General features: G+C 34.9%; 1 protein-coding gene across 1 annotated transcript; it reads left to right on the forward strand.

Moving 5' to 3' along the window:
- The first annotated feature begins 4,237 nt into the window (after positions 1–4,237).
- Positions 4,238–11,522, forward strand: Bub1 (Bub1 kinase). Its single transcript, XM_075297844.1, has 5 exons — positions 4,238–5,454; positions 5,517–6,683; positions 8,012–8,521; positions 8,605–8,925; positions 9,986–11,522. The coding sequence occupies exons 1-5, from the start codon at positions 4,609–4,611 to the stop codon at positions 10,709–10,711; spliced, it is 3,570 nt and encodes a 1,189-aa protein (XP_075153959.1). The 5' UTR covers positions 4,238–4,608; the 3' UTR covers positions 10,712–11,522.
- Positions 11,523–13,090: the final 1,568 nt, after the last annotated feature.

Here is a 13,090-nt window from a genome sequence, read left to right on the forward strand (position 1 = left end):
GAAAACATGAGCATTATTAAAATCGAGAGCGTTATTACACTCTTAACATCCCAGGTGTCACTAAAATTGTAAATGAATTTAACTCTTAAGCGTTTTATGTTGGAGAGCAGGATTATTTTCGTGAGCGTAAATTTTTACTCACGCACACTAACGAAGATAATATTTTTGTGACTCACGCTCACGCACGACAATTTGGTTTGTTAATCACGCTCACGCACACTCACGCCGTTGCCATGAGCGTGACTCACGACTCACGCGTGAGTCACGAAAATTTTCGTGAGTCACGACAATTTCGTGTCACGGCACACCTCTAATCCAAACCTCGTCGGAAAAGCGCCGTCACTATTGAGAAGTTGTACCACGCCAAGTTACTACAAAAACAGTATCGCATGAGTGCAATTATTAAGTGCCTTTTTAATAAATTTAGAACGACGCCAATAAGAGCCCCTTCAAACAATCAGAAAAAGTGAATTTGAAGATAGTTGTAAAAGAATCATTGTGGTCAAGTAAAACACGATTGTGTAGATGTTTATTAATTTGATTAAACATTTATAAATTCTTATAAATATAACATTTGTAACACTATCACGATACATTTAACATAATTTTTTTTTTCATTAATAATAGAATGATGTTGATTTACAAGTGGCAAGTTACATGTTGCAGCGTCTATCAGTCAGTGTTTTTATTCTCAATGGAGGCAGCGTGTCTGTAAAATATCTGAAAAACAATCACTTTATTCCATTTGGAAGGTCAAAAATTGTTCACCAATATACCTTTTACAATTTTAAGTGAAATAGCTATGTTTTCAGCACTTAATTTTTTATTTAAATAAATTATAAGAAGCTAGTTGCGCTTGGTGTTTCACAAAATAGGGCTGTTTTCTTTTTGCACTGGATATAACATTTGTATGGGCTATCTACGCATGCGATACTTTTTTTGTAGTAACTTGGCGTGGTACAACTTCTCAACAGTGACGGCGCTTTTCCGACGAGTTTTGGATGTCGTATACGATTGTTTTCGACGTGGTGGGCATTCTCAGAAGAGCCCTCAAATTCAAAACATTTTGGCAGGGCACTGTCGTCGGGATAAAATTATAGTCTGCAAGGAGCATAATGCGCTTTACAGACTATCAGTTATTCCGGACGACAGTGCTCGTGTCGAACATATCCCATATATTGTACAAATTATAAGTTATGTCTGAAGACATAATCGATACTGCTGCATGTTTATGGGATCGATAACACATTTACCGATTATTTAGTCGCCGACAAGTCGTATCGATCCGACACACTGTAAGATTCTTTACAAACACCGACATTCCGTTCGGAATAACTGATAGTCTGTAAAGCGCATAATACAAAATACTGTTTTTATAGGTAAGGAATTTAATTGGAAAAAAGTTCTTGGCAAAATATGGAAAGATTCAGAAATTTATGACGGTTAAATGTTTTGTAAATAAACATGAGGGAATTAAAAAAAGTTATGAAACTTTATGCGGTTTACAGATTATCAGTTATTCGGGACGGAATGTCGGTGTTTGTAAAGAATCTTACAGTATGTCAAATCGATACGACTTGTTGGCGATGACTAAATAATCGGCAAATGTGTTATCGATCCCATAAACATGCAGCAGTATCGATTATGCCTTCGGACTTAACTTATAATGTGCACAATATATGGGATATGTTCGACACGAGCACTGTCATCCGGAATAACTGATAGTCTGTAAAGCGCATTAGATGTCAGACAATGTATTCACAACTACACTGGCGGCACTCCATTCTTGTGATGTGGCAACGTCGGTCTGTAACGCAAGAGTTCACTGGTTGGAGCGAATTTCGATTTTACTAAAGCTGAAAAGTAGCCAAACAGTGTTGCCAATTTGGTGCTTTTAGCACCAAATTTAGTGCTTTTTGATTTCTAAAAAGCACCAAATTGCCTTTTTGGTGCCTTTTCAAAAAAGCACCAACTTGGTGCTTTCTGGCATTTTCATTTAGTGCTTTTGGTGCTTTTTTTTATTTTGAACGGTATTAAGTTTAATTGATACAAAAATTTTGATTAGACTTTCAAGAGCCGAAAAAACTCAAATTTATTGCCAAATATAGAATTTGATTGTTATGAAGTTGGTATTGATTATTTTTTAATTAATATTGTTATTTAGGGTATTCTGTAGGAAAGTCGAGCGATGAGTGTCGAATTTTAGACTCCTTCCATATATTAATATTTTGAAAGTTGAAAAACATCACTGATCAAAATGAATTGGACGAAAGCATTAAAACTGATCAAAGTGTATACTTGAATAGCGGTTCATAATGGTGAGTAAGAAGGCATAAAATTATGCATATTTGCTGCAAATTTTATTAGAACTTGATGGGGAATAGCCAAAAGCAAATTTTCACAAAGTTTGTATTCCTTAAAATGAATTACTTAAGAAAAGTAATTATGAAAAATGGTAATTTTAGCAGCTAAACTCGATCTTAATACCCACGTTAACTTCTTAAAATTCAATTCACAAAAGTTGTATAATACAACTTCGGAAGATTTTTTTTAGTAGAGCGTTTAATTTTCGATTTTGTGGTGGAAGGTGGTATGTTCGAATTTATAATATATTTTTGGTGCTTTTTGGCCTTGGGGAGTTGGCAACACTGTAGCCAAAAGACGGGTTTATCAAATGAATGAACACATAGTCGGCGAATGTCGGTAGTGAAAATGAAAATATTACAGTGCCTATTACGATATCTGGAAAATGGGTTATCACACAATTGTGAATATACATTCAAGTTTTAGGCAAGTGAGTAAACACGCGAAGTACTGCTTATTCTAATTGGTATTATAAAACTATTCCGCACTGCCAGGCAGAATTATTTCATTTGCATTTTGTATAGTTTTCCAAAAAAAAAGAAAAAAACTCCATGCAGTTGGGGATAAGTATTGGGTACCAGAGTCTTGCGCCAGCCGGTTTCGGCTAGCCGCCGACTATATTTACGAAGTTTTGAAACGGCTTAAAATAACCCCCGAACGAATTCACAAGGCCGCCGAAGATTTTCATAAAAATGTGCAGTTTTTAAAAAGTGTAATCTCTAAATTATTTTATAAGTTCGAAGGTACGTGTTTTTTATTTTCTGCCCAGTTTTAATGCACATTTTATTCATTTACTGTGGAAAAGTACTGCATTTGTGGTGTAATTATAGTGTTTACGGAGAGAACGCACTTGCACTACTTTAAGGTAGGTATTAAGTTTTATGGTGTTTTCTTTTCCGAAAAAAGTGCTTTGCCTTCATTTTGTCTGTACAGAATGCGCATTTTTAAAATGTTGTCATCAACCTAAAAAATGCTGCCGTTTCAGCGGGCAGAAAAGAATTCAAAAAAGGAAACAGGGCAATCGCAGCACTCTCGTTTGTCGGCGGTGCTGAAAATGCCCGCACTTTACCTCTATGCGTGGCGCTATTTTAACAAAAGAATTCGAAGCCTTTTCGCACTTTTGCCTGTTTTTTTAGAAAAGAACCTAAAAAGTACATTTTCCGGGCAAAATGCAAAAAAGTGCGCATTTTATTAGGTTTGATGTATGTATCGTGACAAATGAACAATTGGTGACTCAAAAATTGGTAGATCAAAAATTTTACAGATATTCTAAAGCGTAAACAAACATTTTGAAATCGTCTGGAAAAGAAACGACAGACAAATAAAAAATCACACAATTTTTCAAACACTCCAGGAGAGAATATTCTGGTGAAACTGCAGTCGACGAAACGAACGAGCAACAAAAGGATATCGCAGATTAAAGATTATTATTAAAAACAAAATGTGATTTTCAAAGCAAGGCAAACATTGAATTGAACTAAGATATACACAATCTTTTTGTAATATTTGTTCTACACCGAAAAAAAATATTTAATTTTTTTCAGTGTAGCATCAACTTCAAAAGCTGCAGATCGTAATAGCCTAGCCTTAAAGATTAAAAGATATTTTAATCTTTAAGGCTAGTGATGTTGATTTAATAAAAACATGTATCACTTTATTTCATAGGGAATTTCGACAATTTTCCGTCATTATACCTACCACAACTGTAAGCGCAACAACAATGCTTTCAGCGCTGAATTGTCGTTATGGCAACCTTTTGGCTTGGAAAACAAAATTTAAATTCGCTCCAACCAAATGAACTCTTATCTTTAAGCAATGAACACAATGGCGATGCCATATCACAAACATTAAGTGTTGCCATATCAGTTGTGAATATATCTGACTTCTAAAGAAGTATCATAACTTTTGTTTAATTTGTTGTTTTATTTATGCATCGAATGCAATTTTCTGAAAAATCCCTTTACTAATCGCCTTGGAAAAGGCAATGCTGGAACTGTATGGAAAACGACAGTGAATGTGTGTATGAAAGTATAAAGACTTAAGTGCGTGCTGGAGTGTATTAGGTGTTGTGTGGATTCTTGAGAAGAAAAATTCTGACGCGGTGTGGAAGACGGCTGGGTGACAGCAGCAAACATTGCAACATTCATTTTTCGTTTGTTTATTTTCTGTTCATTAAGTTGTGTGACGGTGGGTTGAAGGCGAAAAATTGGACAATTGGATTTTGTTAGTAGCACTGGGTGAGCCATGAATTCATACTTGCGTCAGGCATCCGTGCCTGCCGACCAAATGCACAGTTTTCTGAAAGACAAGCAGGCGTGGGAAAATGCTATCAGCTTATATCAGGGACCGGATCCATTAGATCATTGGTGGAATTACATATGTTGGTATGAAAACCATGGACATGGAGACCCAGACAACAAGTTTCGCGAAACCCTCGAAAGATGTTTAACGTTGTTCGAGCACAGCGACTATTATAAGCAGGACTTGAGGATGGTTCGTTTGTGGTTGAAGTACATTGATATGCAAAGTAATCCCCTACACTTTTATCAAGTCCTCCACCAACGTGGGGTGGGCAAGCAAATAGCGTGTTTTTATATTGGTTGGGCAACGTACTATGAATCGGTCAATAGTTTCAAAGAGGCCGAGGCAGTGTACAATTTGGCTTTCCAAGAGAAGGCCCAACCCTATGCTGATCTACACCATGCCCACAGTAAACTGATGTATACGAAGTCGGTGCTTCCACAACAGCAACAACAACAAATACTACAACAGCAACAGCATCAACCCCATCCCACTTATCAGCAAACCATTCCGGTTCAACAATATCGGCAGCAAGTTTCCTACCATCAAACTACCACTACCAACAGTCCTCAGACGCAGAGCCATGCCGTAGTCCACCATCAGCCCCAGCCTCAGCAGACTCATAGCGTGTATCATCAACAACAATTGCAGTTGCAGCCTTCACATTTGCAACAACATCATCAACAGGTCCATGTTCAAGCGCCACAAACTCTTCAGCAGCATCCACAAATGGTCAGTGTTCACCACAATCAGCAGCAGCAACACCAATCGCAAATCAATACCACACAGGTAAGGAAAAAATGCTCTCTAAGATAGCAACTAAAAATTAATCCCTTCTAATTCTCTCATAGGTGCCACCTCATGTTTATAGTGTCCATCAGGCAGCAACCCACCAAACAACGACAAATGTAGCACCTGTCGTCGTACATCAAACCAACCAAAGTCACAGAACTGTGCCTATAGAACAACAGCTTCCCGCTGCAACCATCAATATGACACGCCAACAATACGAAAAAGCCCTAGAAGCTTCGTCAAAGCAACATAATTCCTCAACACCAACTCACCAGGGCATAACCACGACGCTGGCACAATCGACAACAACCACTAGCTCTGCAATTCAAGTTGATGGCATAAAATCTAGCAGAAAATTTCCTGTATATTGCCGTAATAACCACGAAACATGGCAACCTGCATTATTTTTAGAAGAACCGGACGATCCTCAAAAAATGTGTTATTACGCCAAGAGCATAGTATATCCTTCGGGTATGGGTATAGAATATAGTCCTGAGGAAATAAGGGCTCGTGGTTATAAGCAAAAAATGGATGAGTTGAAAAAGAAACATGAAGTAGTTGCTGCTGCACAGCAGCAAGTCCAGACCACGACTGCCCAAACACATGTACAAGTAGAAGATATAGGATCGCCGAAAACAGAATCGAAACAGTACCAACAAGTAGCACAAACTCATGAACAAAGTCAACATTACTATGTACAGCAACAGCATATAAACAACAATCATTTGTACTATCAGCAACAAGAGGCGACGACGACAACGACGACAACTCATGTATATCAGCAGCAGACGCAACAGCCACAGGCGCAACAATCTTCCAATCAACAATACCATCAAGTACAACAATACCATCAAGCGCAAGGATATCAACAGATACAGTATGTCAATCAAGCTGCCGAGGAAGACGATGTCTATGCCGTTGACGAGGCAGAGGATCAGGAAGACGATAATCCAGATACAGAGGAGGAGGAACAACATTACCAAAATAACCATAATCGTCAAAACCTCTATCAACTACAACATACGTCGGTCAATACCCAAGATGACTTGGAGGACCAAATCGAGGCTTCTACCATCCGTTTCAGTATGCATACCCCTACCCAAGGATCTCAAAATAAAACTCTTAAAATTAAATTTAAAAAGGAGAGGCCTTCAACGGGCTTGGAAACACCAAATGGCAATAATAACTACAGCGCCTATACAATTGAGAGAATATATCAGCCAGGGGTAAGTTGCCTTTGAAAAATTAAAGTTAAGATTTCTGATTATGCAATTGTGTATGGGAGTATTTTAGAAACAGTACTAAGGAAAACAATGGGGACAATATTTAAGTCTTGAATATGAATATTAGTTTAGGTTAGGTTTAGTGGTCAACATTTCTCTTATGATGCCCAAGAAATTACATTTTGGAATTTTCGTAAGTTGAAAAAAATTTAGCGCACAACTTTAAAAGCACTTACAACTCGCTTTTTTCATATTTTTAATGGGTAATTTCAACTTTAAGTTTCATATGGTTTAAAAATAGAGTAAGAATTAATAAAATAATAAAAAAAAATTGCGATTTTTGAAAATATTTGAAGTCAAATATTTTCAAAAATCGCAATTTTCACACCCAAAGCACTGAATTTGAATCACATCTTAAGAAGTGATGCAATTCAGCCGTTGTGGCTGTTGAAATGGATGACATCAGTCTTATGACAAGCCCATGTTAAATACATCGCTTCTTCGCCAATTTTGCACCTCTTCCGGATCCAAAGAGAACATTTTCAATACTTTTTTTGGCGGTGTCTCTTTTGCTGGGAATTGTTTTGTTTTTTCAAAAAATGTCTAAACCGATTTTTGTTGGATTTTAATTTGACAAATCCAATTTTCTCTTATAATCGACTCAAGTCAAGGCATCATTTTTGAAAATCTTATTTAAATCTCCTTTAGAGCCATCATTGAATAGTGTTCTATTATTCTATAAAAGATACGCCTGACAAAACCTCATAGACTTTTAACTTTGTTATCATCAATGAAAAGCAAACCTTTCACTTTTGTGGAGATTGATAAGTGGAGATTGGTGAACATTAACATCGATTCGACGAGGTTGGTTAAACAATGAAATGAACTTGACCAGTCCTCCGACCAAAATTATATTGAATGAATAAACAAACAAACAAACAAAAGCGTATTTCTACAAAATTTCAAGAATACACTTTTTTATTGAAGGTCGTAGATCACGATTAAAACATACGAATATTTATATAGTTTGATGGATATGCTACAGAGGAATGGGGATCGAATATGGGATTCCATTCCCATTACTTGTTGAATATATGTTTTGTTATTAACATCCTCACAATAGGAACCACCATTAAGAGATATGGGACAGATACGATAAATGAACTAGAAGAGCATTTTGTATCAATAGTATCTCTTGATGGATACTATTGACACAATTGATGGTTGGGTAACCCAAACACAACTTCGAACCTCTGGTGGAAATTACGAATAATTAGAGTTAGGATGGCAACATGTGTTAACCATTAATTTCCTTTTCTCTTGATTTTTAGATTAATTCTCCTTCAAATCCCGAGAATAGCATCAAACGTAACAATGGCAATAGTTTCCATCCGTATCTCCTTGGCCAAACTTCAACACCAAAGACTTCAGCAAAGAGGCCCAAATCAACAAAGCTTAAGAAACCTTCGAACAAATTTCATGTGTTGGCTTGTCATAATAGTAATTCGTCGTCAATGGAAAATGGTCATATGGCTCTGACAACCAATAATAATTTAGCTAAAATGTCTTCGGGTGAAGACAACAATAAATCAGCACATCTTAATGCCACTTTTAATGATAATGCCAACTATTCATTTTCAAGTGCTGTAGCATTGGATAATTCCAATTGTTCACTTACCAATGCAGTGGGTCGTCTGAATTTCCGTGATGCATCGGCCTTGAATAATACTACACTTAATCAAAGTAATGCTGTTGATATTTCCACATACCAGGAAAATTCCTATTTTTCCACCCAACATGATGCTGAAGCAAAGGAACGTAGATTGGCTAAAGCCTTAGAGGTAAATGGAATTCTTGCGGCTATTTTAAGGATTACTTGAAATATTTCATATTCTTATATCTTTATTTTATATTATTATTATAGACTATTGAACGACATATGGCCAAAGAGGCAATTGATCCATTTAGCAGTGAACTTTGTCGAGCTTTCCTAACGAAACTGGATTTCCCCGGTTCAGAGTCTGAGGCTCATGACAATTACAAAATTATACAAACGCCTTTACCAAAAATTGCCAATACCCGACAATTGAGTTTAGGCGATGGTATTCAGTTCAATATAGATAAAGAAATCGGCCGTGGTTCCTATGGTTCCGTTTACAAAGCGACGGATGCTGTAACCGGTGCTGTTGTGGCATTGAAATTTCAAAAACCAGCAAACACTTGGGAAATTTATATATGTGATCAGGTAAATATTTCCATGTTTCATTATGTCACTTTGTAATCTAGTTCATTTAAATATTTTGTTAAACTATATCGAAATTCTTATATCAAAAAATGGTTTAATGGTTGAATTTTAAATCTGATAATCCTTCTACTTTTGGCAATAAGACTTTCACAAAACAATTTTTGAAAAGTTTTGGACTTGTAGAAAATATGTGTTTTTTCGATGGATGTTAAAATTTTGTTAAATGTATTCATGGGACACCTTGCACGAAGGGAACATTGTAAAAATCTCACAGTCATCACATATCGATGGACGATCTTTCCAAGACGATTACTTTCTCCCTAAAACTGGATCCTACAAAAAAAAAAATCACCAAAATATTTCCAATTAAAATTTTAATTGAGTTGAATTGAATTAAAAAGTTAATTGTTCCAACAAATTTTGTAATTAAAAGTAAAATCAATCACAAAAATTAATAGTATAAATTAATTTTGTAACTGACTTGACGGTTATTATTATTTAAAATTAATTGGATTAATTAATTTCGTGATTGAATCCAAAAATTATTTATGAAAATAACAGTGCCTCTAGTGGAGAATAGAGACGAACCTCAATCAATAATAGATCAAGCGATAATCGGCTGCGTTGAAGTCGGAGCAAAGTCAACATAAAGGATTTTCACATCAGCTGCTCCGATAAAATTATTAAAACTCGAAAAAAATAATATTGACTGGATATATCAGAAATTATGACCTGTATCCTATGCCCATACTATATTTTGGATTCGATGGGTTTGGTCGATTCACTATTCATCCTTATTCCTGTTATCATGTCACCATCGCTATTTTAATGTCCGCCGTTTTTTGTCGATAGACCTTTGTCCCGACACTAATTTCCTAGTCCTGAACAAAAGGGACAATATTCGCTGTAATATTTTTCACTTCAAATTTAAACATTTATTTGAAGCCATACCCCAGGCTAATTGTTAATGGTTAATTTATAAAACAAAAACTAAAGTGGACTTTTAGGCTTCAGCAGTAATCTTTTATTCTACATACATCGTTTGTCATTTTTATTCCAGGTTCTTAAACGAATACAATCGCCCAACATACTGCCGGGTCTAATGGATATATCGACAGCTATAATTGCTCCAAATGCAAGTATAATCGCCACTGAGTTCTCACCTTTTGGTTCACTGCTCGATATCAACAATAAAATACGTCAGGCCACAACTAAAGTTATGCATGAATCGTTGGTCATGCATTTTTCTGCACAAATTTGTAATATCATCTGTCACCTGCACCAGAATAAAATTATACATGCTGATATAAAACCGGATAACTTCCTCTTAATGCGTGTACCAAGTACGGATTTGCATTTTCCTTCATTGCGTCTAATCGATTTTGGCTGTGCCATCGATATGACGTTATTCCCCGATGGCGATAAGACAAAATTCCGCAAGGTTATACAAACGGATGGTTTTACCTGCATCGAAATGCAAGAGGGACGTTCTTGGTCTTATGAAACAGATCTATTTTGCATTGCGGGTACAGTGCACGTTATGCTCTTCGGCGAATATATGCAGTTGCAGAAACGAGGCAATACATGGGACATAAAACAGAAACTGCCACGCTACCTAAAGAAACATGTATGGACACAATTTTTTGGTGATATGTTGAATATAAAATCGGATAAATTACCCAATTTGAATACGATGCGAGATACATTCGAAGAGGAAGCTGCCAGAATGGATTCGGAATTGCAAAAGCAAATGCGAGCCCTGTCCAATATTTTGCATAGACGATAATTAGATGTACGTTAAAAAATTGTGTTACTTTCCTAGTCTAGCTTAAATTTTTTCTCCATTTTCTTTTATTATTGTTTTCATAGAATCGTTTGTTTTTTTCCAATATTTATTCTTTCGAAATGGCCAATTATTGTAATGCATATATTTCAAGCCTCTTAAAAGTTTCTACATATTGTGTTTATATGAGTTTCTTTATATTTTTTAGTAATTTTTTAAAGATTGCCTTCAAATCTCGAAAAGTTCGTTGAAAAGTTTAGCATTATTCGTTTTTCCCATGTAGAGAGTTTTTTGTTCATTATTTTCTTAATCCTTCCAAACGGTGACTTGGCTTACACAAACACACAAAGTTAAATAAATCAAGAATCATTTTCAAGTATTGAATCCTATGCATATTGATCCCTTAATATTTGCATATGTCCTCTCTATCTTTATAATCATCAGCTTGAAGAAACAAAAAATATCGTCGAATGTTGGCAAAAGAATACAAATAAAGTTTATATACATAATATATGTAAGTTAATGTACAACAAATACAATATATATATTTAAATAACAGCTACAACAAAAAGCAAATACTACTAAACATTTTGTCTGTGTAAATAAATGAAAACAATTTTTTTTGCAAACTTTCATTAAAACTAAAGTAAGAAAGATGAAGATGAAAAAATGTGGAATGCAAAATCCACCAAAACAACAATAAGATTATGTATAAAACAAACAAAAAAATTATAAACGTAATAATTATTCATTATTGTAATAGTTTTAAACGAAAATTAAGACAAAATAAAAATCAAAACAACAAAACCATAAATGATATTCAAATATTTGTTCTTTTAGGTCTCATAGCAAATGTAACAATTTGTTAAAAATTATGTTAAAGTGAATAACAGTCTCGTTCTTTATTTATTGTTTTTATTCTAAAGGTGGGTATTAAGTTCGACTTTTTTCACTAAAGTGAAAAATAAAGCAGTAAAAAAGGCATAAAATATGTATAATTTTGTTGCAGATTTTATTATAACTTGATGGGGAATAGCCCATAACAAGTTTTCACAAAGTTTGTATTCCTTAAAAAATATTAGTAAAGAAAAGTAATCGTGCAAAATGGCGATTTTAGCGGCTAAACTCGAACTTAATACTTACCTTAACTGGGCAATCTAAAAATAATATTTTTCACAATTAAGATACGTTTTTTGTTTTTATTTACAAAATAGATATTAGATTCTTTGATTGTTGAAACGATTACTTTTGCGAATTTTTGCAATTATCGACCAACGTAATTTTTTGAAGCAGTATATGTGAACTATCGATTCTTATTTATAAGAAATCGCCTACAAGTGAAAAAGAGTATGACTTTGAAACATTTCTGTCTTACTCGAAGGATTGTATTCAGAACATATTATAAAATTTAAATAAGAATGACGGAAGTATTCCAATCGAAGAATTAGTTAATAAATTGGTTTATTTCATAAGGTTACCAGGGTAAGGGCAAACTGCGGTTCACAAAAACAAGGTTTATGCTCAGAACCTATAGGGCGACATCTGGTGGTAGGTACAATCAGTGTTGCCAGAATGTTTCTGGCTCTTGTCCCCCAAAAATCCCCAAATTTGTATGTTAGCCTGATATCAACGCATGCTGGTTCAATGCCCAAATCATTTTTTATTTATTTTTTATTTTATTTATTTTCTTGGCGAATCCAAGCCGCAAACCCATATACGGATTCCAAAACTACATTTAAACTAGATATTATTACAATATTTATTCGAGCTTATTGGGCAGGAAGGTTAAGGGAATTGATATTATTAAGTTACTGAAAAGAAAAATGCCAGATACCCATCTCGCAAGCCTGACTATACATATATGTTTCAGTGTTGGTCACTACATATTTCCATAGTCTTTAGCGAGATCTGGCCGGGTGAGATGATTTAATTTGGGTCTATTATGTTAATTCCTTGTGAAATTTACATATGAGAATTATTCTTCCCAAATCATCTTTTCGTATAACTTTAAAATTCCTCAAAAAAATCCCCAATTAATGTTTGACAAGTTTTTTTGGAAAAACCGAAATGCACTCTGCTGTAGAAAATCAGTAATAATCTAAAAATTAAAAAAATACAAAATATTTGTTATACCAGCTAGCGAGCTGCAATAGGATTAAGATTTCGAAACACAAAATTAGGAGGGCGGTCTTCCAAATGCTCGAGAAATGAAAACGGGAGTTCGGTCACCATGGGTATTTATGAATGAAATTTTACTTCTAAATACTTTAGTAAAAGTGGTAGATCAACATCTTCATCATTTCTATATTTATGGGATATAATAACCAAAATCAGTGATGAACACTGATGAGGGGCAACATTTATGCCCGAGTCCTCACGAAA

Source organism: Haematobia irritans, chromosome 2, assembly GCF_050003625.1.
Source record: "Haematobia irritans isolate KBUSLIRL chromosome 2, ASM5000362v1, whole genome shotgun sequence".
Lineage (NCBI taxonomy): Eukaryota > Metazoa > Arthropoda > Insecta > Diptera > Muscidae > Haematobia > Haematobia irritans.

What these genes read in the sequence shown, in the direction of transcription:
- Bub1 (XM_075297844.1), top strand. Translation starts at nt 4,609, where the DNA reads ATGAATTCATACTTGCGTCAGGCATCCGTGCCTGCCGACCAAATGCAC. An exon ending in CGCAAATCAATACCACACAG is followed by an intron (nt 5,455 to 5,516) that starts GTAAGGAAAAAA and finishes ATTCTCTCATAG; the next exon opens with GTGCCACCTCATGTTTATAG. An exon ending in AAATTTATATATGTGATCAG is followed by an intron (nt 8,926 to 9,985) that starts GTAAATATTTCC and finishes TTTTTATTCCAG; the next exon opens with GTTCTTAAACGAATACAATC.